The 27,317-nt window shown below is 46.0% G+C and overlaps 2 protein-coding genes across 2 annotated transcripts in view; one reads left to right on the top strand and one right to left on the bottom strand.

The window, feature by feature from the left end:
• Window positions 1–27,317, top strand: part of RSF1 (remodeling and spacing factor 1) — an 88,518-nt gene that overhangs the window by 35,474 nt on the left and 25,727 nt on the right. Inside the window, exons 6-9 of the mRNA XM_040339951.1 lie at window positions 1,015–3,077; window positions 11,002–11,205; window positions 11,693–11,797; window positions 26,779–26,858. Of these exons, the coding sequence (XP_040195885.1) occupies window positions 1,015–3,077; window positions 11,002–11,205; window positions 11,693–11,797; window positions 26,779–26,858 (2,452 nt within the window). The remainder of the gene's footprint in view (window positions 1–1,014; window positions 3,078–11,001; window positions 11,206–11,692; window positions 11,798–26,778; window positions 26,859–27,317) is intronic.
• LOC120928890 lies at window positions 20,049–23,020 on the bottom strand. The gene is made up of 2 exons (XM_040339952.1): window positions 22,600–23,020; window positions 20,049–22,449 (listed from the first exon to the last, which is right to left on the bottom strand). The coding sequence occupies exons 1-2, from the start codon at window positions 22,997–22,999 to the stop codon at window positions 21,425–21,427; spliced, it is 1,425 nt and encodes a 474-aa protein (XP_040195886.1). The 5' UTR covers window positions 23,000–23,020; the 3' UTR covers window positions 20,049–21,424.

Raw genomic sequence — 27,317 nt, 5'->3', positions numbered from 1 at the left:
GAGTCTATAGCAGGGATATGGAAACTGTGGCCCTCCAGTTGTTGCAAGACTCTGAGAGCCATACGTATTACACCTAGAGGCAGAGGCATGATGGGAGGGGGGGAGGGAGGGGGGGGGAGGGAGAGAGATATCCATCTATATCGATGCATCTCAGATGGAACTAATTAGTAAATCATTAGTAAGTAACTCATACAAAATGCTCAATGGAGACCTCTCGTGGATAGTAAATGCACTACAATCTTTTTTTTTTTTTTTGGATAGATTTTTACTCCAAAAGCATTCTATTACATTTTTGATAAAAATACAAAAAAATCGAATTTTTTATTTTTATATCGTTGATTTTTGTCCACTCTTTTATTGTATTTTTTCCTAAAATATTGCGTTTGAAGCACCGCTGTGCAAATAGTGTGATATAAATTTTGCAATGATTGCGATTTTATTCTCAAGTGTCTCTCTGTAAAAAAAAAAAAAAATTTAATGTTTGGGGTTCTAAGTAATTTCCTAGCAAAAAGTAATAATTTAAACGTGTAAGCAAAAAATTCCAGTAAAAGCCTGGTCAGCAAGTGGTTAAAGATACAGATTTTTTAAAAAACATATTAGTCTATGAGATGACGTTTTCTTGCTTTGCATTATTACGTTTTGCCTGTGTCGGCCATTTAGCTAGTCACTAAAGCTGTGCGTTGTTGTTTTTTTCCCCCTTCTTCTAGAACAGTGTTTCCCAACTCCAGTCCTCAAGGCACACCAACAGGTCATGTTTTCAGGCTTTCCATTATTTTGCACAGGTGATTTGATCAGTTTCACTGCCTTAGTAATTACCACAGCCGTTTCATCTGAGGGAAATCCTGAAAACATGACCTGTTGGTGTGCCTTGAGGACTGGAGTTGGGAAACACTGTTCTAGAACCCCTTTGTGGTAACTTTTGTGGTATCCTTATAATTTATTGCAGAGATTCATACCAACTTATACTTGCCATTTTTTTTTTTAATTGTGTTTTTCTATGTCCGTGACTTACAGAGAAGTTGGAAGAGGACACAAAAGAAGGAATCAAAGAGAAGCTAGACGCAGCAGATGATACCACAAGCTCTTGTCCAACAGAAAATGGTAACACTTGTAAGCCTGGTGATAAGGAACCCCTAAAAACAATCAGTGAAATAAAAACAGAACCACCTGATATGGAGGAGGGTCAAAAGGCTACCAAAGAAGAAAGCGACTCCTTCAAGGAGAACGTAAAGCCTGTGAAGGTTGATCTAAAAAATAAGGCAGAACCTAAAGACTTGAAGGAATTAAAAGGGACTGCCGAAAAGATCCCTCCGACACAGGAGCCCGAGCACTCAGAAATATCCGTTATTGTCAAGCGCACTGAAGATCATGTTGAAAAATCCGTTGAGGATTCTGAGAAAATGAAGAACGACCAACAGGCCAAGATCCCCTTGAAAAAACGTGAACTCAAGCTCACTGACGACTTTGACGGACCAGTTAAAACGTCGCTGTGCAAGTCCAAGACCCCTACAAAAGAGCTACTTCAGAAGGAGGAAGAGAAACTCGATGACGATGGCACAAAGACGTCTGCTGCTCCTGCAACGGTTTCTGAAGGGAAGCAGTTGGTGAACGGGGAAATTAACGGGGACAAATCACACAAAGCGAAGGTGGAGAACAGTAACGCCACCCCAAGAGAATCCATCATCAGCACAACAAAGGAAGAGAATGGTGTAGTCGAGAAGAGAACTTCCAGTGTCATCAAAAGTTTGCATGAACTTAAAGAAAACAGCAGACCTAGAATCCCTGAGAATTTGGAAAAAAGCGCAAAAGACCTCAACAAAGACATTATTATTCCTTCATCGGAGGAAACTTCTCCAAAGACCTCCTCAAAAGAAGATGCATCTGTGTCTGAAACGCACAAAGCCAAGGTGGACTCCAAAGGAGAAGAGAAAAAAGAATTGCTGTCTTCTGTTGAGAAGGAAAAGACAGCCAAGACTAAGAAAGACTGCAAAATTGACACCAATGATTCAGAGTCTGTAAAGGAGACTGAGATCCCGAAGAAACCTGCCATAGTAGCCACTTCAGACATCCCAGATGATGAGAAATTATCCGAGGCCGAGAAAACTGAGCTGTGTGCATCTGAAGACAAGAAACCGTGCGACTCTGAAAAACCAGATGCAGAAGATATTATTGAGGAGCCTAAATCCAAGACAAGAGATACAAGAAAGAAAGCAAGCGGAACTGCAAAATCAAAACTGGCCGCATCCAGAAGAGCATCTGCCGCGGCAAAGAATTCTATGTTGAGCAAAGAGAAGTCCACAGAAAGTAACAAAGAAGATGAGGGAAAATGTGAGCCGGTGTCTTCTGATAAAGCTGAGGAAAAGGCGAAACAAGAAGAGGAAAAGGCGAAACAAGAAGAGGCAAAGGCGAAACAAGAAGAGGCAAAGGCGAAACAAGAAGAGGCAAAGGCGAAACAAGAAGAGGCAAAGGCGAAACAAGAAGAAGCAAAGGCGAAACAAGAAGAAGCAAAGGCGAAACAAGAAGAAGCAAAGGCGAAACGAGTAAGGAAGCCTCCCGAAACGGAAAAGAAAACATTCAGCTTAAGGAGCACACGGAGGGAAAAACCAGCTGCAAAGGAAATCGATCACTCCAATGAAACTTCCGAGTCTAAAGAGCCGGAGGTAAAAAAGGACGGTAAGGACAAAATGTCAGAAAAGCCCAGTTTAGTTTCCAGAAATAAACATAGGCTAGAGCCCTTGGCAGAGGAGGACAACAGTGGATCGGAGAGCAAAGAGATGACATCCGAGAGGCAAAAAGATGGCCTCAAATTGACAATCCGCATCTCCAACAAGAAGAGGAGGTCGGAACTGCCTGTGGAGCTGGCCGCAGATGAAGCAGAGGATGCTGAGAACGAGGACTGTATTGGGAGGAGGCTGAGACGATCTCCCAGGATCTCAAGACCCGCCACAAAGACAGAGGTCAAAGAACGCAAGCCTGAGAAAAAGCAAAGCGATGATGAGGAGGCGAAGCCTGCACCTGCAAAACCAGCCCGCGAGGAGAAGAAAGTCGAGAAGGAGCCGAGCCAGAAAGTAAAACAGGTAACTTGTCCAAATTGTTTTCCTTTTTTTTTTTATAAGCGTTTTCTTTTTTTTTTTCTTTTTGTACCATATATGTGATCAGAATGCAAGGCGTTTCTAACACTTGTACAGTATATATAACATTTCCTTTAACCACTTAAGCCCCGGACCAATATGCTGCCTAAAGACCCAAGGGGTTTTTACAGTTCGGGACTGCGTCGCTTTAACAGACAATTGCGCGGTCGTGCGACGTGGCTCCCAAACTAAATTGGCGTTCTTTTTTTTCCCCCACAAATAGAGCTTTCTTTTGGTGGTATTTGATGACCTCTGCGGTTTTTATTTTTTGCGCTATAAACAAAAATAGAGCGACAATTTTGAAAAAAATGCAATTTCTCTTATCGTCCATGGACGGACACAGCTCCTTAAATCTTGACAAGTGGGTTATGTTCCCTGTTTACAGGAGAGGACTAGGCAGAAACATGTTAAATAGTTAAATACATGTTACATTAACAGAGTTGAACAGCCCCGCCCAGGGGGCGGTCCCTCCAGACATAACCCTCCTCACTGCAGCTTGCAGCCTCAGTTTCGTTCTGCCTAGCAAAGGAGAAGGACGTATGGCTCCCTTTGGGCCCAGCGCCCTGAGGAGAAATTTTATTTTATTCTATCTTATTTTATTTTATTTTCACTTTTTCTTGAAGAATCTTCTTTCAACTGTTGGCTGAGAGACAGGCTGGATATTATAGATCCTTGTAGTCTACTCAGTCCGACCAGCAAGCGTGGGCACACCTATGCAAAGAGGCTTGGTCTGCCACGCCATACCCCATGACTCCTGGGGGGGCCAGTGAGCTTTGCTCCGAGGTCCACATATGACTGGGCTGTGGTGTTGTCTCACTCACAGTGGACCGGGCCGACAGCTACCTCCATTGCGGTTGTAGTTCTGTCAGGAATGCGTCAGCGAGTCCTCGCTTGGACGGGTAAGTACAGTACCTCCTGCTTCGGTGGGTTGGTACGGCTGGGCATTCCTGGGGTTCGGGGGTCCCTTCCCCTTACTTCCCTGCTCCTTTCCCTTGCTGCATTGCTAACATTGCCAGCTGTCAGGGGGGAGGGGGCCTTCCTGAGGGGACTGTGTTATCTGGCCTGTGCTTTTTCTTTTTTGTATTGGGGCAGGTGTTAGCACCTGGGATTCCCACAGAGTTTTTATTGTTAGTCCTGGACACAGTTTGTGCCAGGGTGGGGGTGGACTGCGGGCGGGCGGTAAAAGAGTGCCCCCTTCCCCGTTATCCCCTGGGGAATGCTCTGTTATGGAGCCATGGACTAGGTACCTAGTTAAAAAAAAAAAAAAAAAAGGCAGAATAAGGCATTTATGGGTGCGCTTTTTACTGCTGCAAGGGACTCTCCTAAGCTGCATAGTGCAGCTGGGTTTCCGCCGAGGGCTCGGTCTTTTTTGGATCACGCAAATCAGACCGCTGTGTAGGTTTTTTCCTTCTTTGCCCTTCTTTGATAATTTCTGAGATGCGGAGTGAGAAAAGCCACTGAGGGCTTTTGTAGTCCCTCACCGCCGGGCGGGAGCTCCTGCTTGTATGGATCTGACTGATAGAAGATCCGAAGTACTGACCCGTTCCATGTTTACCATGCTGGGGTCTGGCTTGCGGCCTATTGTGGCCACTACACTGGGATCTCAGTGGTCGCTGGCGCTATTTTTTGGGAGGTGTTTCAATTACATTGAAAACTCCCATTGGCGCCCATTTTATCGTAGCCACGCTATGGCGCAGCTTACATTGTGCTGGCCATTTTCCTGTGGCCGCGTTCTGAACGCTCGGCGGCCATCTTGGAGTAGTCCTGACCCCTAGTGCTGTATACAACTCACAGAGTGAGCATTTTGCACCAGACAGTGGAGGAGCACCGACTCTCTCCTGAGGTTATTAGCCTAGCGGACCAGCTGGTCCAGGGCCTCATATAGGTCTGTGATGCTTCATTGAATGCTGCGCCCTTGTTATCCAGGGCGTCTGTTTCAGAATGGTTTTATGCACACGGTGGTGTAGTGCTTAACTCCATTACTTGGCAGCAAAAGAGTCATTGGTTCGAATCTGCACACTGACGCCAATCTGCACACTGACGCCAATCTGCCTGGAGCTTGCATTGTCGCTCCCTGTGTCTGCGTGGGTTTCCTCCGGGTACTCCGGTTTCCTCCAAAGACATGTGTGCATACACCTACATAATATACATACACACTATGTGTGTGTATTATTTAGGGGCAACCCTCCCAGGCCGTCAAAGGCCCAGCTGGGGGACTAATCTGTCTTTGGGTGCATAAGCCGATCACGCCGGCACCCAAATCCTGACAATGTATGTAGCCTTCCCTCCCTGTCTCTAGGTGGGAGGGGCGGCTTGCAGGTTCACAATTCAGTGAAACCTCCCTGCTCTCCGACTAGTGGGTCTGCGAGGTGGTCTCTTCGGAGTACTAGATAGGGTTTCCTCCTATCCACAGAACAAAGTTCTGTCCTTGTGTCTTCCCCTCCCGGCCCGTCGGTCTGCCTTGGGCAGTGTGGGATTTGCTAAGCTGCAAGGTAATTTTACCTTTCCTGCAGGACGAGAGTTTTGGGGGTTTTCTATGGGCCTCAGGCCCTAAATACCTTTGTGAACGTCGGGTAGTTCCGCATGGAATCCATTTGTTCGGTGGTAGCTGCGCTTCATCCGGGGGATGTCATGACGTCCTCGGACATCAGGGACGCATACATGCATGTCCCGTTTTGCACATGTCACAGTGTTTTTTTCTGTGCTTCGTGATGAGAGAAGGGTCTCTGTCAGCCTGTGGCCCTCCCTTTTGATCTGGCGTCAGCACCATGGGTTTTCAGCTAGGAGCTCGCACTTATTTGAATTTTGTTGGGACAGCGAGGCTTTGCCTCATTGGCTACTTTGACGACTTTCTTCTGAGAGCAGCTTCTGTCTCCGACCTAGTGGATGGGTTATTCCCATTCAGACCCTCCGAAGATTCGGGTGGATGTTAAATGTTTAGGCCAGAAAGTGTAGCTCAGTGGCAGCAAGCCTGCCCTCCATGTGTGCGACCCAGGGTTCAAATTATGGGCATGCTAGGTTCCAACTCAGCGTTGGAGTATCTAGTGTTGATCCAGACTCCTCAGTGGCAAAGGTCCTTCTTCCCCTGGAGAAATTGCAGACTCTTCAGTCTGCAGAGAAGGTATTGGCATCACGCAATCGGTCTTCTCTCCGGGCGCCTGCTGGTTCGGGGTCTGTGGGTAGCCTCCTTCAAGGTGGTACTGTATGCCCAGTTCCACACCCTGGTTTTCCAGTGGAACTACTGTCCAGGTGGTAAAAATCTCTTGTCTCTGAAATCATTAGATTCCTGTGCGCCACCTAGTCAGAGTCTCTCTGAGTTGGTGACAGAGATTCCCGACTCTTCGGTCCGGGAAGTTGTTCCTTCCTTCCAGTGGTCGGTGTTTACGACGGATGCCAGCTCACGGGTTGTGAACCTGGAGGTTCACAAAACTGGGGGGTCCAGTCGGCCCTGAGTCGCTGGACTTGCGTGGACCTATGACCACACCTCCTTGAATGTGTCTGGTCTCGGTAGCTACACAGGGTCGGGCCTGGCTAGTGCCTGGTGGGAGACCGCCTGGGAATACCAGGTGCTGTCTACTGTTCATTGTCCTACTATTTTAGGCGATCAGGCTATGCTTCTCCTTGTGGTCGACCGATCTGGTTTCAGCCGGACAACGCCACGGCCGTGGCTTCAGTCTACCATCAGGTATGCCGGCAGGCGGACTACTGGAGTCGCCAGATGCTGGACCAGGGCGACTGGTCTTTGTGCTTGGGGTGTTTCGGCTCCCTTACAGGAGGTGAGCCTCACATGGCATGGATCTCCTGGCAGCTTGTCTCCGCCGCAAGGGTGTCGGTTAGTGGCCAGGTCTAGTGATCTTGTACAGACGCGTCAGTCGCGCTGGTGGCCCTGTGTTGTCTGTATCGGTGATTTTTTGCCCTTCCTCCATGGTAGTTGCTTCCTCGGCCGCTCCACAGAGTGGATGCTGAGGAGATCCCGATGATTCTAAAAGCTCCAGATTAATCTCGGCGTCCTTGGTACGCTGATATCGGGCGCCTGGTACAGGAGGTTCCTTTCTCAAGGTCCCATACTTCCTCCTGTTGTACAGTCACTGACTTGCTTAACATGGTTATTGGAAGCCAGACTTTAGGTGACCAGGGTCTGTCTGACTCGGTCATCTCAACAGGGCACCGTAGTCTTCTTCCGGAGGATCTACCGTCGCACCTCTCTTGGTGCGAAGGGCTGGAGTGACGTCCACGGGTGTACTCTCGGTGTCCAGGGTCCTGCTGTTTTTAAAGCTTGGATTGGATCTAAAAATTGCTTAAAGCACCGTTTGGGGGCAGATTTCAGCCTTGGCTGTGTTCTTTTAGTGGCCTTTTTGCGGCCCGTTCCCTGGTGGGTCCCCTTTTTTTGTGTGCAAGGGGTTTGTCATATACTTTCCCCTCTTGGCCCATCTCTTCCCCCATGCGTTTTGACTCTGGTGCTCTCGGTTCTTCAGGAACCTTCCTTTTGGAAACATCAGAGAGATTTTCTCTTGACACTATCTCAGAAGGTGGCCCCTTTAGTGGCCTTTACCTCTGTTAGAGGGGTTTCTGAGTTGGCGGTTTTCTCTTTAATTCGCCATGCTTGATCCCCCATAAGGATTAGGTGATGGTGCGCCCGCGACCTTCCCTTCTTCCGAAGGAGGTTTTGGCCTTTCATACTTTAGGCGTGGTACGTGCTTTGCGGGTATACCAGCCTACTACGGCTCCATTTCGGAGCTTCTGACTCTCTTTTGTGTCGGTGTCTGGTCCACAAAAGGGCCTGGCGGTCTCGTCGACCACCATTTCTCGGTGGATCGGGCAGGCCGTCATACAGGCCTATGCTCCTAAGGGCGGGCCCCCCTTTCCGGTCACGGCACTTTCGACCAGGGCAATTGGTGCTTCCTGGGTTTTTTTTTTTTCGACATCATGCGTCGGTCTCACAGGTGTGCGAGGCGGCGATTTGCTCGTCCGTTCACACTTTTTCCAGAATTTACATGGTTGCTGTGAGTGCATCTTATGATGTTTTTTTCAGCCGCTAGTTTTTGCCGGCGGCTGTTTAAAGTTGCACCTCCTCCGTTGAGGAGTTCTGCTTGTTTTGGGGTGAAGTTAAAATTGTTTTTGCTGATATATTTCCCACCCCTCGTTTTTTGACACTGCTTGGGGACGTCCCACTTGTCAAGATTTAAGGAGCTGTGTCCGTCCATGGACGATAAGAGAAAATAGGATTTTTTGTACTCACCGTAAAATCCTTTTCTCTGAAGTCCATGGACGGACACAGCTCCCACCCCTCCTTTTTAGGTTTGTACTGCTTGTTACGAACTGAGGCTGCAAGCTGCAGTGAGGAGGGTTATGTCTGGAGGGACCGCCCCCTGGGCGGGGCTGTTCAACTCTGTTAATGTAACATGTATTTAACTATTTAACATGTTTCTGCCTAGTCCTCTCCTGTAAACAGGGAACATAACCCACTTGTCAAGATTTAAGGAGCTGTGTCCGTCCATGGACTTCAGAGAAAAGGATTTTACGGTGAGTACAAAAAATCCTATTTATTTTTTTACTTTTTGCTGTAATAAATATCCCCCAAAAACATATATATAAAAAAAAAATGTCCTCAGTTTAGGCCGATACGTATTCTTCTACCTATTTTTGGTAAAAAAATCGCAATAATCGTTTATCGGTTGGTTTACGCAAAATTTATAGCGTTTACAAAATAGGGGATAGTTTTATTGCATTTTTATTTTTTTTACTACTAATGGCGGCGATCAGCTATTTTTTTCATGACTGCGACATTATGGCGGACACTTCGGACAATTTTGACACATTTTTGGGACAAATGTCATTTTCACAGCAAAAAAATGCATTTAAATTGCATTCTTTATTGTGAAAATGACAGTTGCAGTTTGGGAGTTAAACACAGGGGGCGCTGTAACATTTAGGGTTCAGTGTGTGTGTGTTTACAACTGTAGGGGGGTGTGGCTGTAGGACTGACATCATCGATCGAGTCTCCCTAATAAAAGGGATCACTCGATCGATGCAGCCGCCATAGTGAAGCACGGGGAAGCCGTGTTTACATACGGCTCTCCCCGTTCTTCAGCTCCGACGGCACGGCTATTCGTTTATAGCCGCTCCGTCGCGATCGCTCCCCGGAGCTGAAGAACGGGGAGAGCCGTAAGTAAACACGGCTTCCACGTTCTTCACTGTGGCGGCTGCATCGATCGAGTGATCCCTTTTATAGGGAGACTCGATCGATGACGTCAGTCCTACAGCCACACCCCCCTACAGTTGTAAACACACACTAAGTGAACACTAACTCCTACAGCGCCCCCTGTGGTTAACTCCCAAACTGCAACTGTCATTTTCACAATAAACAATGCAATTTAAATGCCTTTTTTGCTGTGAAAATGACAATGGTCCCAAAAATGTGTCAAAATTGTCCGAAGTGTCCGCCATAATGTCGCAGTCATGAAAAAAATCGCTGATCGCCGCCAATAGTAGTAAAAAAAAAAAAAATAATAAAAATGCAATAAAACTATCCCCTATTTTGTAAACGCTATAAATTTTGCGCAAACCAATCGATAAACGCCTATTGCGATTTTTTTTTTTTTTTACCAAAAATAGGTAGAAGAATACGTATCGGCCTAAACTGAGGAAAACATTTTTTTTATATATGTTTTTGGGGGATATTTATTATAGCAAAAAGTAAAAAATATTGAATTTTTTTCAAAATTGTCGCTCTATAGTGCAAAAACTAAAAACCGCAGAGGTGATCAAATACCACCAAAAGAAAGCTCTATTTGTGGGGAAAAATGGACGCCAATTTTGTTTGGGAGCCACGGCGCACGACCGCGCAATTGTTTGTTAAAGCGACGCAGTGCTGAATCGCAAAACCTGGCCTGGGCATTTAGCTGCCTAAAGGTCCGGGGCTTAAGTGGTTAACCACTTTCCGTCCATGCTACAGCTGAAAGACTGCTACAGTGCGGGCTTCCAGTGCTGGGAGGGCTGCAATAGATGTCCTCCAGTGATCATGCGTGGGTAGCACGCTCTATGTCCGGCGAGGTCTTTGGACTCGGCTGATCACAGAACAGGGTAAAGGGCAATCGCAGCAGCCCTTTACTACGTGATCAGCTGTCAGCCAATGACAGCTGATCATGGAAGTAAACAGAAGCTGGTTTTAACACAAATAGAGCTTTCTTTTGGTGGTATGTAATCACCACTGGGAAGAAATGGGAAAAAAAAAATCAATTATTTTATAGTTTGTTATAAAATGTTGCCAACGGGTAATTTTTCTCCTTCACTACTGATGAGGCTCTGATTGGCGGCAATGGCAATTACAGATGTCCCTATAACAGATGCTGGTTACCTTTTTTTTTTTTTTTTTTATATTCTCCTCACGCTGATCAGGAGTAGAAAAAAAAAAAGCCGATAACCGTCTTCTGTTACAGGGACATCGGTACCGATCTGTTCCCACCAGTGTTGCCTCATCAGCGAAGGAGAATAATGATCTGCTTGCAAAATTTTATAATTTTGTTGGTCTTATTGATTGGTGATTAAATACCACCAAAAAGTAAGCTATATTTGTGTGGAAAAAAGTATAAAAAGGTTTGCGTGATGGCGCAATTGTCATTCAAAGCGTGACAGCGCTGAAAACTGGCCTGGGCAGGAAGTGGGGTATAAGTGGCCAGTAAGCAAGTGGTCAATGAAACTCTGAGACTGTTGAATGAGCTTGGTCTATAGAGAAGACTTTTCGGTGTAAAAATATGAGTAATTAAAGATCTCTTATTGAAATGTGTGAATATTTTACATCCAGGACATCTGACATTGCAGACAAACCCTTCCTTACTACTTTCCCCTCTTTTTTTTATAATGTCTATAGAAGCCAAAACAAAAACGAAGGGCACGGTGGACCAACACAAGATCACGGCGCAAACTTAAATCCTCCAGTGAGGACGAGTCTGAGGAGTCGGACAGCGAGGAAGAGTCGGAGGAGGACTCGGAAAATGAGGGAAAAAAAGAGGCGGTTCCTGGGGAAGACGAAGAACCCTGCAAGAAGTGTGGACTTCCCAACCACCCTGAGCTGGTTAGTACATCAGACTTTAGACTAAAAATAATTTGATATGTTTAAAACTGATTTCAAGGCAAATATGCAGTACACATATCTGAACATCTCTGTATTGACCTAATGTGTCCTGTAGCTCTAATTTCCCTAGTGAGCCAAGAACTGTCTGCTCTCTCACTTTCACTATAGTGCTACTGCTATAGTAGTGTTAGCCCTGCCCTGTGTTTTTTTTCTGGTGGACTACAGAACCCGTTCCTCTTATGTTTTGGAGATGAATGGGGAGGTGTTCTGTAGTGCAACAGGGGAAAACTGGGCAAACTCATGTGACATTTTCAACTAAGTGAAAAGAGGCCCATTTACTATATTGGCACCTGGTCAAGTTACCAACATACTTGTTGGGGTACCTTGGAAGACTGATGTAAGAGTGTAAGCAAGTGAAGAGAGCATGCAAAGGGTCATTTCTGAATCTGTCTGGCAGGGTCGTTGATTTTTTTTTTTCTAATTACAGATTTTGTTGTGCGATTCGTGTGATAGCGGTTACCATACGGCGTGTCTCCGCCCACCGCTCATGTTGATCCCGGATGGAGAATGGTATTGTCCTCCTTGCCAACATGTATGTATATGATTATATTCTTTACTTATCCTCTACGTTTTAATGTTCAGGACCGAATAAAAAAAAAAAAAGCCTCACACCTGGGAAATGCAGTATGACTGCTATAGGTTCCAGCTTTTCATTCAGGCATTGCTTTAGTTCCCCAGTCCACTCGCTCCCTTTTGTTGATCTGGTGACCTTAGAACCCCTAAACCTAATACAAGAGAGGATGTCCCAAATGCATCCACTGCATTCTTGCCTTCGGGTCTGAAAGCTTGATGCAGGCAAAAATATCAGTAGGTGTTAACCTGTTGGCGTGTACGTAACACGTGGTGGTTAAAGGATGGACTTGGCATACACATGCGTCCATTGGCAGCCAGAGTTTGTGTGTTGAGATCGCACTCACTGCAGAGTCCAAACTCTTGGCACCCACTAACAGGCAGGATCGGCTCGCAACCATGTGACCACTGGGACAGTCAATCAGTTTTGCAGACTCTATTAACCACTCACGGGCAGGCTCACGCCGATATACGTCGGCACTTTGAAGAGGGATATCTTTGTTATGGCAGCAACTAGCTGCCATAACCCACCTATTCTCTTCTTCAGTGAGCAACAAAACAAAACATTTTCCCTGGGACTTTAAATGAGGTGGGCACCTTCTTCAGTGAGCGGTCCGGTTTAAGATAAGTAGTCCCTGTGGCGGATACGCTGCAAGATCACTTTTATCGGCGGCGGGAGAGGGGGCCCCCTCCCGCCGCTGCCATCAACCACTTACCCGAACCGTCGGTAGCGGCGGAGGCGGCGATCGGGTCCTCTTCTGTGCTGGTTATGGAGACGAGTAAGGAGAAGATGGCCCCCACCCAGCTCCAAAACATTGCAGGGCGGAAGCGACGTCAAAACGTCACTTGTGCCCATAGCTCTTTTTTTATTTATTTTTTATTGCATTTTAGTGTAAATATGAGATCATGGACTTTTTGACCCCAGAGGTCCTGTCATGCTTTTTCTTTATCGTACATCACGGGACACAGAGCAGCATAGCCATTACATACGGGTTATATAGTGTACCTTCAGGTGATGGACACTGGCACTCTCCGACAGGAAGTTCCCTCCCTATATAACCCCCACCCATAGTGGGAGTACCTCAGTTTTTTCGCCAGTGTCTTAGGTGTTGGTGCACGTTGAAGGTTGTGCCTGCAGTTTGTCCTTGGGACCAGGGCCAGCCGACCGGATCCGTCCAAGGTGCTTCATAGCCAAAGTGGACGGTACCCGGTCCCCAATTCGTGGATGGGGTTTTGCCTATAATGCCTCTCCTTGGAGAGCTGGACTCTGGGTTCCAGGACTGGGTTTTTAACCTATGGATACCTGCTGCCAGTAGTGCTGTATAGGTCCAGGTGTGTGGTGTTCCTGACTTGGACCCCGGTCCCTGAAGGTCTATGACCATACCCACGGTGAAGGGGGAAGATTGGGCCTCTTGCATGAGCAATACCCTGCGGCGTGGAAAAGGTAAGCGGGGGGCCTACGGAACTTGGTTTGTCAGTGGGCCCCCCACAGGGGACTCTGGTGTAAGCCTTTTTATGCCTCTGTGCATGGGCAAAAAGAGAAACCACAAAGTCTGTATGACTGGATGGCTCAGACACCCAGGTATAGTGTTCCTCTGGCTGGGCTAGTGAACTGCTGCTGCTGCTACAAGGTGGGTGTTTGCTCCATAAAGTTGTAAAGGGGCATTCCACGGTTGGAAGTAGTACTTCCTGGTTACCTGTTTGTGTCTTTCCAGCAGCTCCTGGGCTTCTCTCCCCGCATGGCTTCCTGCTTCCTCTGGGCGGCGTCGGGAGAGCGCGCGCGCGCACTGTAATAGACGGCGGGGCGCGCCGACGCTGCGTGGAGGGGGCGGGGGGAAGCCCGGGGAGTCCCCTCCTCTCTGTACGTCAGAGGGGGAAAACTCTTTTTAGCCTGTCAGTCTGCTGTAGGCTGTGGAGGGACACGGAGCAGCGATGCTGAGCTGAGCAGGATAGGTTTGCCTATGTTATGCTGACACAGTGACACCTAGTGGCCGTTTTGTTATACACACCTTACTAAAGAGCTCTTTTAGCTCATATTTCTCTAGAAAGCCGGTGTACTAAGCAGCAGTCAGAGTACTTTTCATTATTAGGTGCTCTCCTAGCCCAGCATTAAGGGAAGCAATACTAAGCTTGATGTTAAGCCCTTGGGGCACAGTATTGTTATCTCTTGTTAGGTTATGGGAAGTTTAGGTTCTGTCTAACATTACCCTAGCCTATTTTTTTCCTCATTTATTTAAATGTGTTTTTTTCTCCAGCTATTACAGTTTGTTGTATATTAGCGGAGTATCTCAGATTTGTTTATTATGGCTCCTAAGGGTGCAGGGAACGCTAAAAATGCTAAAGGTGTTAAAAAGCCAAAGGGTTCCCCATCGGGCTCTGAGGATATTCCTCAAAATCCAGCTGCCCCTACCTCTCCGGAGGATCCGGAGGTTGCTGCCCTGGGTGAGCCATCAGGGTTGCTAGGTGCTACGGCTGGCCCTACTCAACCAACTCCTTCCTATGTGACGGAAGAGATGTTAGCCTCCACCTTGGGTGGATTTGAAAAGAGGATGGCCGCTTTTATTACGGCCTCTTTATCAGGGAAGAAGCGGGCTAGGTCCCCGTCTCCCAGGTTTGAATCTCCTGAGGAAGATGTCCTTTCCCCTGAGGAATTGGAAGATCCAGAAGACCAGACCGAGGATCACCTGGACCATTTAGGTTCTGAGGATTCTACTATAGAGGAACCCTTTTCCGCTTCTCACGCAGAAAAACTGTGGGTTCAGTCCCTAACAGATATGGTGCGGTCAGCTTTTAAAATGCCTTTGCCTCAGCCTCTAGCTTCCGCTGTATCCTCATTGGGCTCCCTGAAGGCGCCCCAAGCCAACTTGGTGTTCCCGGTTCATCCTTTGTTAAAGGACCTGATATTTCAGGACTGGGCTAAGCCAGATAGGATTTTTCTGCCTCCTAAAAGGTTCGCAGTTATGTACCCCTTAGAGGAGGAGTTTTCGAAAAAATGGGCTGTCCCCACTGTTGACGCAGCCATATCATGTGTCAATAAAGCTTTAACGTGTCCAGTGGACAATATTCACATGTTCAAAGATCCTGTGGATAAAAGACTTGAGACCTTACTGAAGGCATCCTTTGCCACAGCGGGGGCAGTGGTCCAGCCAGCCGTAGCCGCCATTGGCGTCTGCCAGGCTTTAAAGGACCAGGCAAAGCAGGCCCTGAAGGACCTCCCGGCTGAACAGGCTCAGGACTTGGCTGACCTACCTAGAGCTTTATGTTTCGCGGTAGACGCTATCAAGGATTCGATCCAACAAGCTTCCCGCCTATCCCTGTTTCTGGTTCACATGAGAAGATTACTTTGGTTAAAAAACTGGTCTGCAGAAACCCCCTGCAAGAAGCTCCTTACAGGATTCTCCTTTCAGGGAGAGAGATTGTTTGGAGAGGATCTTGACAAATATATTCAAAAGATTTCTAGTGGTAAAAGCACCCTCTTGCCGGTTAAGAAAAGATTCTGGGGGCCCTCTTTTAAGCGCCCAACCTCTCCAGTCCCAGGGCCCTCATCCTCTAGGCAGTATCGACGGCCCCCTGGACGCGCAGCTGCAAACAGGCCACAGGGGCAAGCTGCAGGGAACAAGAGACCATGGAATCGCAAGCCGGTTAAGGCTGCCCCTAAATCGGCCTTGTGAAGGGGCGCCCCCACTCTCTCGGGTGGGGGGAAGGCTCCGGTATTTCTCGGAGTTGTGGGGGGCCAGAATCACCGACCAGTGGGTTCTGTCCTCAGTGGCTCAGGGATACAAGCTAGAGTTTCGGGAGTTCCCCCCTCCTCACTTTCAGGCATCAAAACTTCCAGGCGATCCTCAAAAGCAAGCATCGCTTCTGTCCGCCCTAGATCGACTCCTATCTCAAGGAGTGATTATGGAGGTACCAGCAGGGCAACAGGGACAAGGGTTTTACTCAAACCTCTTCGTTGTCCCGAAGCCAAACGGCGACGTCAGGCCTATACTGGACCTAAAGTTATTAAACCGCTTTTTAAGAGTCCGTTCCTTTCGAATGGAATCCATTCGCTCGGTGGTGGCCGCCCTTCAAGGAAGGGAGTTCTTGGCCTCCATCGATATAAAGGACGCGTACCTGCACGTTCCGATTTTCCCCAGCCATTACAGGTTCCTGCGGTTTGCCCTAAACCATCGGCATTATCAATTCATGGCCCTTCCGTTCGGGCTAGCCACGGCCCCTCTGTTTTTTACGAAGATCTGGCCCCTGTGTTAGCCATCCTAAGGGAACAGGGCATTCTGGTCATGGCCTACTTAGACGACCTTTTGGTAGTCGACCACTCAGCGGCCGACTTAAATCGGGCGGTATGGCTGGTAGTAAACTGCCTAGAGTCCCTGGGTTGGATCCTAAACCGGGACAAATCAGCCTTGCAGCCCACAAGAAGGTTGGAATATCTAGGTTTAATTTTGGATACGAGCCAACAAAGGATCTTCCTGCCCCAGTCCAGGGTAGATTCAATAAAGGAGTTGATCCAGATAATTCTAAGCAGCACAAGGCCGTCTATACGCCTCTGCATGCGCCTATTGGGAAAGCTAGTGGCTACCTTCGAAGCAGTGCCATATGCCCAGATCCATTCTCGGGGGTTACAGAGAGCGATTCTCACGGCCTGGGACAAAAGGCTCCAGGCCTTGGATCTTCCCATTTCTCTTCCCTATGCGGTAAGGCAGAGTCTGTGCTGGTGGTTAGTCCCAAAAAATCTTCTGAAAGGAAGGTCGTTCTGTCCCCCCTCATGGAGGGTAGTAACCACGGATGCCAGCCTATCGGGATGGGGTGCAGTCCTAGACGGATTAACCCAACAGGGGAAATGGTCAAGGGCAGAATCAGCCCTATCCATAAATGTCTTGGAGATCCGGGCGGCTCGGTTGGCTCTTTTGGGCTGGACGGAGATTTTGCAGGGCTCCCCAGTAAGGGTACAATCCGACAATGCCACTGCCGTGGCTTATATAAATCACCAGGGCGGCACCAGAAGTCTGGCAGCCCAAAGGGAGGTAGATCGCATTTTTTCTTGGGCAGAGACCCATGTCCCCTGCATCTCAGCAATCTTTATCCCCGGGGTGGACCATTGGCAGGCGGATTTCCTCAGCCGCCAACAGATGTCCCCAGGGGAATGGTCCCTCCATCCCGAGGTGTTCCAGGACATCTGCCAGAGGTGGGGAACTCCGGAGGTAGATGTTATGGCGTCCAGAGTCAATGCAAAGGTAGCAAAGTTTGTCTCTCGAACCAGGGATCCATTGGCCTACGGGACGGATGCCTTGGTATGCCCTTGGCATCAGTTTGCACTAATCTATGCCTTCCCTCCGCTACGGATGCTACCCCGTCTTCTTCACAGAATTCAAAGGGAGCGCAAGCCAACAATTCTAGTGGCCCCTGCGTGGCCCCGGAGGCCTTGGTACTCCTTGATAAAAAGGATGGCGGTAGAGGAGCCCTGGGTCCTCCCTCTACGTCCGGACCTCCTCTCACAAGGGCCGTTCTCCCATCCTGCTTTACAGGCCTTAAATTTAACGGCCTGGCGGCTGAATCCCTGATTCTCAGAAACAGAGGCCTTTCGGGTCAGGTCAACGCAAGAAAGCCAGTTTCCAGGTTAATATACTATAGGGTGTGGAAGGCCTATATTGCCTGGTGTGAGACCAAGAAATGGCACCCCCGCAAATATGCCATTTGAGTTTTTACAGTTGGGAGTGGAAAAAGGTTTGGCAGTTAGCACAATCAAAGGGCAGGTGTCTGCCTTGTCGGTTTTTTTTCCAGAGACCTTTGGCTGCCCATGGGAATGAATACAGAAATCTTTAACCTTCTATAAATAAATACTATGAAACCAGAAATTATCATTTTGATAAAATATTTTATTTGTTGGAAATAATTGGCCGTAGCTCTTTCATTGTTGGTATTTATAATAAACGTATTATCACCAAAACATTACTTGCCAATACTCTTACTTATTCCCATAAATTAGTTTAGCCCTTACAGCTCAAACTATATACCATAAACTTACACACAAATATCCCCTTCTTAGGAAGGGACATAAACAACCACACAACTTAGAGCTACGACAAAGGGAGGGAGGGAGGGCGTGTCTTCTGAGATGTCACCGCCGCTCTGCTAACGGTTTCTAGATGTCCACTTGTATTTATAGGCTCTCCAGGCTTAACAACTGACCAAGGGCTCGTGCTTATTTACTGACCAATCATCTTATTGCCTTATTAACCAATCCTATATAACAATCTATCTTATATTTTTTTTTTTTTTTTTTTTTTTTAATTAACTTTATTACCTGATTCTGTCTCATTCCCATATTGATGGGAAACTAATTGTTTCCCCTCTCCCATGGGAATGAATACAGAAATCTTTAACCTTCTATAAATAAATACTATGAAACCAGAAATTATCATTTTGATAAAATATTTTATTTGTTGGAAATAATTGGCCGTAGCTCTTTCATTGTTGGTATTTATAATAAACGTATTATCACCAAAACATTACTTGCCAATACTCTTACTTATTCCCATAAATTAGTTTAGCCCTTACAGCTCAAACTATATACCATAAACTTACACACAAATATCCCCACCCGCCAGACTTGATTAACAAGTCTGGCACCCCACCCTGGCCACGGCCAATTCCACACTAGTCTGCAAATCCAAATTTAATATATCCAGGGCCACATCAGACAAATGAACATTGTCTGACCGATAAAAACCTGGAATTCTACCTTCCAATTCAACATGTCTAAAAGACATGCCCCCAATTGAAGGCATAAATTTAGCCATGGCCCTATTAATTTTCTTTCTAATTTTCTCCAAGAACAGTAGATCTGGAGATAAAAACCAAGAAAGTATTGGAATAATTTCGGAAAATATTAAAACTGTATTAGGAAGAATTAAATGCAATTGATAGAGGTCAACTTTAATCCTACTTAATAAATCAAGTGTCTTATAATGACCTAAGTCATTACCCCCGAGATGGAAAACTACAGCATTCGGAGGAGGCCATGAAGAATATAATCTATTTAAAGTAGGGCGCAAGTCAAACCAAGACATTCCGCGCCTACCAAACCAACAAATAAAAACATCCTCACCATCCAAACCCAAATTATTACCATACGAACGGATAGAAGCACGTTTCTTAGCCCAGAACACGTAAGAATGTCCTAAAATCCAGACATTATGCTTTGATGCACCTGGAATTCAGAAATGGCAAAGGTTAGGCCTAATATAAGTCTTGAAACAATTGGACTTCCACCCACCCAAGTCCTGGATCGCAGATGCAGACAAACCAAGCCTAGAAGCTTCAGTAGCTGCACCTATTCTAAATGAGTGAGTGGTAATATGCAAATGGTCAAGATTCAGCTTGACTAAACACTTCTTCAGGACTGCAGAAAATTGAAAACGGGTAAGCGGAAGCCCATCAACATGTACAAATAAATGAGATCCACACTTAGGACGAATGGAACAATACTTAAACATAAAGTGACAAGCACAAATAGAACTGTCATAAATCTTAGCAATACTAATAATTCGGCCCTTCCCCAGTTGATCAGTTTTACTATGCCTCAAAAAAAACTGAACCCCACTGTCAGAAAAAGACAAATCCGAATAGAGCAGGCCATTACAAGCAAAGGAGGAATTGGGCACCAATTCCGAAATCCTAAAAGCTCCAAAAAAACAAACACTAAAAGAAGCTTTGAAAAGAACGGCTTCATAATTAGACGAACATATCGAATCAGTCACTGAGAGTAAGGCTCGCAACAGTTCCACAGTAATCGGAACCCTAGTATCGACAGAAAAGGAACATTTCCGGTAACCCTTCAATACTTGTTGTATAGAAAAAAAACTAGAACAAGGCGGTAAATTCCGCCATTTAACAAAAAAAGAAACCCCAGCCAAAATTTTAACAACATGCGAATATGAATAATTAGAACCCATCAAGGAGTCCAAAAAAGAAAGAACCAGATGCTCACTGTACTCATCCTGATGATGACCCTGCGTAAACAAAAAAGATTGCCAGCTATCCCACGCGGCCTTGTAATTTGCCCACGTGGAAGGAGCCAACGAGTTCAGGACAGCAACTTGAACCTTCTCTAGACGATGGACCACAGATGGATAGGGCACGGAAGACCAAGAAGATCTGCTTCTGGCACCAGTGTCCTGAAACGTTCCTGCTGTAATCGACATTAACATGACCAGGTATATATTTAGCCTTAATCCAAACATTCAAAAGGAGACATTTAAAAACAATGTGCCGAAGAACAGCAACCACAGGTGGAGACTTGGAAGACATACAATTGATGGAAAAAACCACACCCTTGTTGTCCGAATGAAAAAGCAATCTCATATTACGAAAACTGTCACCCCACAATTCCAGAGCCACCAAGATGGGAAAGATTTCCAAAAATACAATATTGGAAGTCAAACCCCTCTCCATCCAACCCGCCGGCCAAGGAGCAGCTGACCAATGTCCATCCCAGTATACACCATAACCATAAGATCCCGAAGCATCTGTCAACAGAGAGAGTGCCGAAGCATCACAAAATGGAGACTGCCAAAAACAACAACCGTTAAAATGTAACAAAAAACAATCCCAAACCTTCAAATCATCTCTTAATTCTGAGGAAATCCTGACAAAATGCCGAGGGTCCTTCAATCCTGCCAACGCTCTGTACAACCTCTTCGAAAAAACCCTCCCAACAGCTATGACTCTGGTCGCAAAGGCCAACAGACCCAACAGAGCCTGTAATGTACGCAGTGTAACCTTCTTTTTGCTCAAGACAAAAGAAACCAAAAAGCGCATACGACACACCTTATCAGGAGGCAAACGAAATTCCATTCTCTCAGCATCAATCGTAACACCTAGGAACTCCAACGATTTCGTAGGCCAGACCGATTTCTCTTCCGCTAGAGGCACTCCAAATTTCCTGCAAAGCATCCTAAACATTGTAAACAAAAACAAACAATCTGCAGAAGAAGCCCCGATAAAAAGATAATCATCTAAATAATGCACCAAATTAAGAGAACCCGTGACATGCGAAACCGACCATTCCAAAAATGACGAGAAAGTCTCAAAATAGCAACAAGACATAGAACAGCCCATCGGGAGGCAACGATCGAAATAAAAATTACCATCAAAATAAAAGCCAAGCGAATCAAAAGCAGACGGGTGGATGGGTAACAACCGAAATGCCGATTTAATGTCAGCCTTAGCCAAAAAAACCGAACCACCAACCGAACGAACCAAAGAAATAGCATCGTCAAACGAACTGTAAGATACCGTACAGACTTCAGGATCAATATCATCATTTAAAGAAGAGCCAGCAGGAAATGACAAATGATGAATCAGTCTAAAACTCTTAGTATCCTTCTTAGGAATAATGCCTAATGGAGATATCCTGAAATTGACAAAAGGGGGGTCCTTGAAAGGACCCGCAACCCTGCCAGCCCGTACTTCCTTCTCTATCTTTTTCCTAACTACCTCTTTAAACCTGCTAACAGAGGGTAAATTATTCACAACCGAACAACCCACTCCAGAAAAAGATGGAAGTAAAAAACCCAACGAAAAGCCCTTAATTAATAAGTCCGCCTCCTGACGACGCGGCCAAATGCGTAGATAAGGTAACATTTCTACCAACTTCACCGGGGTTACTGCTTTTACGAAAAGTATCCTTAGGCTGAGGCTGCGGGGTCAACGCCACCTTTTTGAAACATCTAGAAGCCGGGTGTACTCCCGAACAATTAGAACATTCATGTCTAAAACGGCACGTATGCGGCCACTTACATTGGCCCTCATTGAAGCTAAAGCAAAGGCCCTTGCGAAAAGGCCCAGTCTGTACCGGAGGGGATCTAACCATCGGTCTCTGAGGCAACAACAAATTGAGCCACAATCCGACGTCTTTTGTTCCCCATCGTAACGATCCATGAACGGCTAGTTTTTGACGAAAAGATTCATCATAAGTAAACCAAGCCAAGCCTGGAAAATTTTTATACGCTTCCAATATGATTTCCACATGATGAAACATTTTATAACAAATCTCAGGATGTTTTTCGCCCATCACACTAGCGTAAATACAGAAGGCCTGAAGCCAGTTATTGAAGGATCTAGGCACAATCTTACGCTTATCATCTACAACCTTTTCTTGATCCCTCCTCAGAGGTCTGTCTTCTGCAGCTGGTAAAAGGGACAAAATATCCATATAATCCCCCTTCCAAATCTTAGCTTTGACATTAGCAGATAAATGAAAACCCAGCGGGGACAACTCACACGCCATAGCCTCCCTAAAACAACTTTCAGGAACATTAGCAATTTCATGCACATTAGCAATCGGTTCCACCTGCATTACCTGGCTAGGCACACATGTAGATTGGGCAGATTGCTGGTTAGACCAAGCGTGCGAAACATCCATAGCAGGCAATGAAGTTCTAGACAGTAATTGCTGCAATTGCCCAGACACTAAAGAAAAGTTAGAAATGATATCAGATAAAGCAGCCGAGTCGAGAGACTCACCTCTTTGTGTGGGAGCAGTATCACTTGTCACCACAGGAATAGGACATTGTGCTGGTGCTGAAACAGTTAAAGTGTTATCAGAGCGACCTGCATGAGAAACAACATTAGAGACAGCAGGATAATCAGTAGTACCAACTAAAGGATTAAAAACATCACACAAAGCTGTCTGAAAATCTTCTCTGGTCTGAGAAGACTGCACTGAAATAATTTGGGAAGGAGCTTTTTTACCACCCTTACCCTTTTTAGTGTTCTTTGGAGGTGATGGAGAATAACATCTGCGCAGCTTCTGTGTCCTCTTGTAAACCGACCTGCCAGTTCTGCCAGCAACAGTATTTGCATTAACCTGCACATCGTCATTCACTTCTGGAGGAGGGAGGGCCGATGACGCAGCAAGTCCAACCTCATTCACACCCATAGGCAGATCAACCTGCCTGTCACCTCGATCTACATGAGGAAGGAATAACCCGGGAACCGGGGGCGGAGCTGTAGCAGGAAGGGACATAGATGCTGAGCACACTGCCTCATCAGCTTCCTGCAAAACCGAGGATGGAGGAGCCAGAGAAAGGCAAAGTTTCATCCATTCTTCTCCGCCTGGTGCTGCGGCCCTGTCCATAAGCTGACGCAGGTAAAATTCCATTGCAGCACAGAGCAGACGTGTCTTCTGAGATGTCACCGCCGCTCTTTAATGAAATCCTTTTTACAAGGTGTTATTCGGGTTAATCCCCCGATCAAAGCTCCCCTGTATCCTTGGGATTTAAATTTGGTTCTGTCTGCCTTGCAAAGGCAGCCCTTTGAGCCCTTGTCTGAGATCCCTTTGGTCCTGTTGACTAGGAAACTAGTGTTTCTGGTGGCCATGGCATCCGCCAGAAGAGTGTCGGAGTTGGCAGCCTTGTCATGTAAGGCGCCTTATTTATTACTGCATAAGGACAGGGTCGTTTTGCGGCCGCTTCCGTCCTTTCTGCCCAAGGTGGTGTCTAATTTTCACCTTAATCAAGATTTGATTCTTCCATCATTTTTTCCAAAACCTTCTTCTAAGGAAGAGAGATTACTACATTCCTTGGATGTGGTTAGAGCTGTAAAGATTTACTTGAAAGCTACAGCTCAGATTCGTAAGACTGACGTCTTGTTCATTCTGCCAGAAGGGCCTAAGAGGGGCCAGGCAGCGTCTAAAGCCACTATTTCTAAGTGGATCAGGCAAATAATTATACAGGCCTATGGCCTGAAGGGGAAGAGTCCACCCTTGTCAGTTAAAGCTCATTCCACTAGAGCTATGAGTGCCTCTTGGGCAGCGTATCACCAGGTCTCTATGGCTCAGGTCTGCAGGGCAGCGACCTGGTCATCTGTCCACACATTTGCAAAATGTTATCAAATGGACGTTAGGAGGAACGCTGATTCAGCTTTTGGGCAGGCGGTACTCCAGGCCGCAATTTAATCTCCTCTTGTCCGGTGGCACCTCCTGTTTTTTTTTTTTTTTCTGGTTGTCTCCCTCCCCTCACAATATAAAAAAAATTGGGTTAACTTTTCTGTTTTTTATTTACCGTGTTTCCCCGAAAAATAAGACCTACCCCGAAAAAAAAGACCTAGCACTATTTTCCAGGAGGGCTGCAATATAAGCTAGGGTGTTAGAAGTCTCAAACAGGCTCAGTCCTTAAGTGGTTAAAAGGATGCTGTGCCTGGGCAGGAAAGAGTTAGTAAGTTTGCAAGTGGAAGCAATTACATGAAGCAGCGCACACGCTGCAAGAAGTCGGTTTCCCAGTGATCTAGGCTAGGGGAAGCTTTCTGGAATCTGGCTGCAGGAGATCACAGAAAACTCAAAATACGTTAAATCAGGTGGACTTAAAGCGGTGTTTTAGTGGACTTAAAGTAAAGACCACCCCTCGTTTTGGATAAGTATTTTTTTCTTACCTTTACAAAAGTACGAAGGTGTACTTCCGTCCCAGCCTGGCCGAGACGCAGTGCGTAATTTCCTCTTCAGCGGCGAGCCCTGCTTTCTGAATGGCGGCAACATTTTCTGGGACACACACAGGTCCCAGAAGATGTTGGGGCCATTCAGAAAGTGCCGCGCAACTCGTGCATGCGTAGTAGGAAACCGGCTGTAAAGCCTGAAAGCTCCACTGCCGGTTTTCCTTAGTTACAATGGCGGCACCTGCACGCGGTCCGATGGACGGATCGGACGGGGGGAGGGGGGTATGGTGGTGACATGTTTGTGTGCTCCCTGGACAGGTAAGTGTCCTTATTAAAGGTCAGCAGCTACAATGTTTTGTACCTTAATGCAGAAAATGCATTAAAGTAAAAAAAAAAAAATGTTGCCTTTAGAACCACTTAAGCCCCGGACCAAAATGCAGCTAAACGCCCAGGCCAGGTTTTGCGATTCGGCACTGCGTCGCTTTAACATACAATTCTGCGACGTGGCACCCAAACAAAAAATTGACGTCCTTTTTTCCCCACAAATAGAGCTTTCTTTTGGTGGTATTTAAGCGGTTTTTAGTGTTTTTTTTTATTATTTTTTTTGCGCTATAAAAAAATAGAGCGACAGTTTTGAAAAAAAATCAATATTTTTTACTTTTTTCTATAATAAATATCCCCCAAAAATATATAAAAAAAAAAAAAAAATTCCTCCGTTTAGGCCGATACGTATTCTTCTACATATGTTTGGTAAAAAAAAATCGCAATAAGCGTTTATCGGTTGGTTTGTGTAACATTTATAGTGTTTACAAAATAGGGGATAGTTTTATTGCATTTTTATAAAAAAACATTTTTTTTACTACGAATGGCGGCGATCAGCTATTTATTTATTTATTTATTTTTTTCTCTCGTGACTGCGACATTATGGTGGACACTTCGGACAATTTTGACACATTTTTGGGACCATTGTCATTTTCACAGCAAAAAATGCATTTAAATTGCATTGTTTATTGTGGAAATGACAGTTGCAGTTTGGGAGTTAACCACAGGGGGCGCTGAAGGAGTTATGTTTCACCTAGTGTGTGTTTACAACTGTAGGGGGGTGTGACTAGGTCTGACGTCATCGATCGTGTCATCCCTTTTATAGGGAGACACAATCGATGCAGCTTCCACAGTGAAGCACAGTGAAGCCGTGTTTACATACGGCTCTCCCCGTTCTTCAGCTCCGGGGAGCGATCGCGATGGGGCGCCCTCATCCCGGATCGCTCCCAGACGATTTCCGACCGCCGCATGTACCGGGGGTGGGGGGGTCCCGATCGGTCCCCTGACCCGCGGAAAGGCAGGGACGTACATGTACGCCCATCTCCCTGTACGTGCCATTCTGTGGACGTATATGTACATGCGGCGGTTGTTAAGTGGTTAAAAGCTAGCAGGGTGTGGTACTGCCTCACATGCTCTAATGGGAATGGGAGTTACCGCTCCAGGTGGATGTGTTTAAGTGATCAGTGTCCTCTCATGAAATCAAGGCTGCTGGCAATGCACAAGGCAACTAGTAGAAAAAAAAATATGGACAGCCGCACTCCAAAAAACCTTGATGCTTGTCTTTATTTAAAAAAATAAATAAAAAATGCACTACAAATCACAGCACAAAATACAGGGATGAGACTTTGACACGTTTCGCACGATCAACTAGCGAAACGCGTCAGATGCTCATCCATGTTTTTTGTGCTGTGATTTGTAGTGCATTTATCCTTTTTTAAAATAAAGACAACCATCAAGGTCTAATGGGAATGGGCAGAGCTGTGGGCAGGACAGGTATCTGATCATTCAGCTCTTATTTAATGGTCTGTGATCACCTGTAAGTTCACCCGTAAGTTCCTATTCTGTTCCTATTCTGTTTTGCTATCTTTGCTCTGGGTGCGAGGAGTCCTACGATCGATCGGGTAATCAGCAAGACACAAACACGAGTATCATGTTGCAAGATTACAGTTTATTATAAGATACTGGCCGGTTTTATTGTCTGTGCATGGGAGGCACCCCTTTGTGGAACAACCAATCATATTACAGTATCTTGCAGTATACTTTTGTACAAGGTTCGCCTGGAGACAGATATAAAATAGAAATTTCTTTACAACGCCTGTGGTTTCTTTTGCTCTAAGCCACAAACTTTTAAGTTTCCTGTTTAAACTTATTCAGTTCAAGCCTTTGCATGTAATTTAAAAGTTGATAAGAGTTTATCTATATATTTTTTTTATGTACTAAGCAAAATGAGAATATATATTTTAATATAAAGATGATATGATATCATAAAGTAACCCTGGTTTCCTATCACAAAGGTGCCCTACTAAGGGCATATCTTGTAGTAATCATACTATGCACTGATATCATGTGGTGCTGTCTAGAGACTGCTCTGTGGAGAATGACTGAGAACTCCTCCACCCGGTGTGTACAGATTTCCTGTATCTACACAGGATCCAGATTGTGCTGATCAAATCTTTCTTTTATGAACAGAAATTACTGTGTGAAAAACTGGATGAGCAATTACAGAATTTAGACGTGGTACTAAAGAAGAAAGAACGGGCAGAGAGAAGGTAATCTTATTAACCACCCTTGGTTACCTACTGTAGGTATCTCATGTTTTGGCTGTTATTGTATCTACCATCTGTCTAATCTGTAATATGAAATGTGCTTCCTGGTTTTAGCATGTTTCCCACTAGACCAGGGGTGTCCAACCTGCGGGCCGCATGCAGCTCGGGATGCAAAGAATGCAAAGAAGCCCGGCTAATGCACATCTGTAGGGATGCCGTGCAAACATAGCAACCTACACTGACATGGCAGGCAAATGCACATCTGTAGGGATGCTGGAGAGGCCGTGCAAACATAGCAGCCTACACTGACAAGCCAGGCAAATGCATGTATGGGGGGGGGGGGGATCAGGGCTGCCATATTTGCATAAGCACCAGCACTGTTGCAGGGGAATGCAGGGGTGCCAGGTAAGTAAATGCTGCATGGCTGGATCTAAAAATCCGGCTTGCTTGTGTTTTTGGTGC

This window comes from Rana temporaria, chromosome 2 (genome assembly GCF_905171775.1).
Source record: "Rana temporaria chromosome 2, aRanTem1.1, whole genome shotgun sequence".
Lineage (NCBI taxonomy): Eukaryota > Metazoa > Chordata > Amphibia > Anura > Ranidae > Rana > Rana temporaria.
This window is presented reverse-complemented; position numbering and strand designations above follow the sequence as displayed.

Coding starts and splice junctions, on each gene's coding strand:
- LOC120928890 (XM_040339952.1), bottom strand. CDS start 22,999: ATGGAATTTTACCTGCGTCAGCTTATGGACAGGGCCGCAGCACCAGGC. Junction 22,450..22,599: donor TCCAAAGAACACTAAAAAGG/GTAAGGGTGGTA, acceptor TTTCTCATGCAG/GTCGCTCTGATAACACTTTA.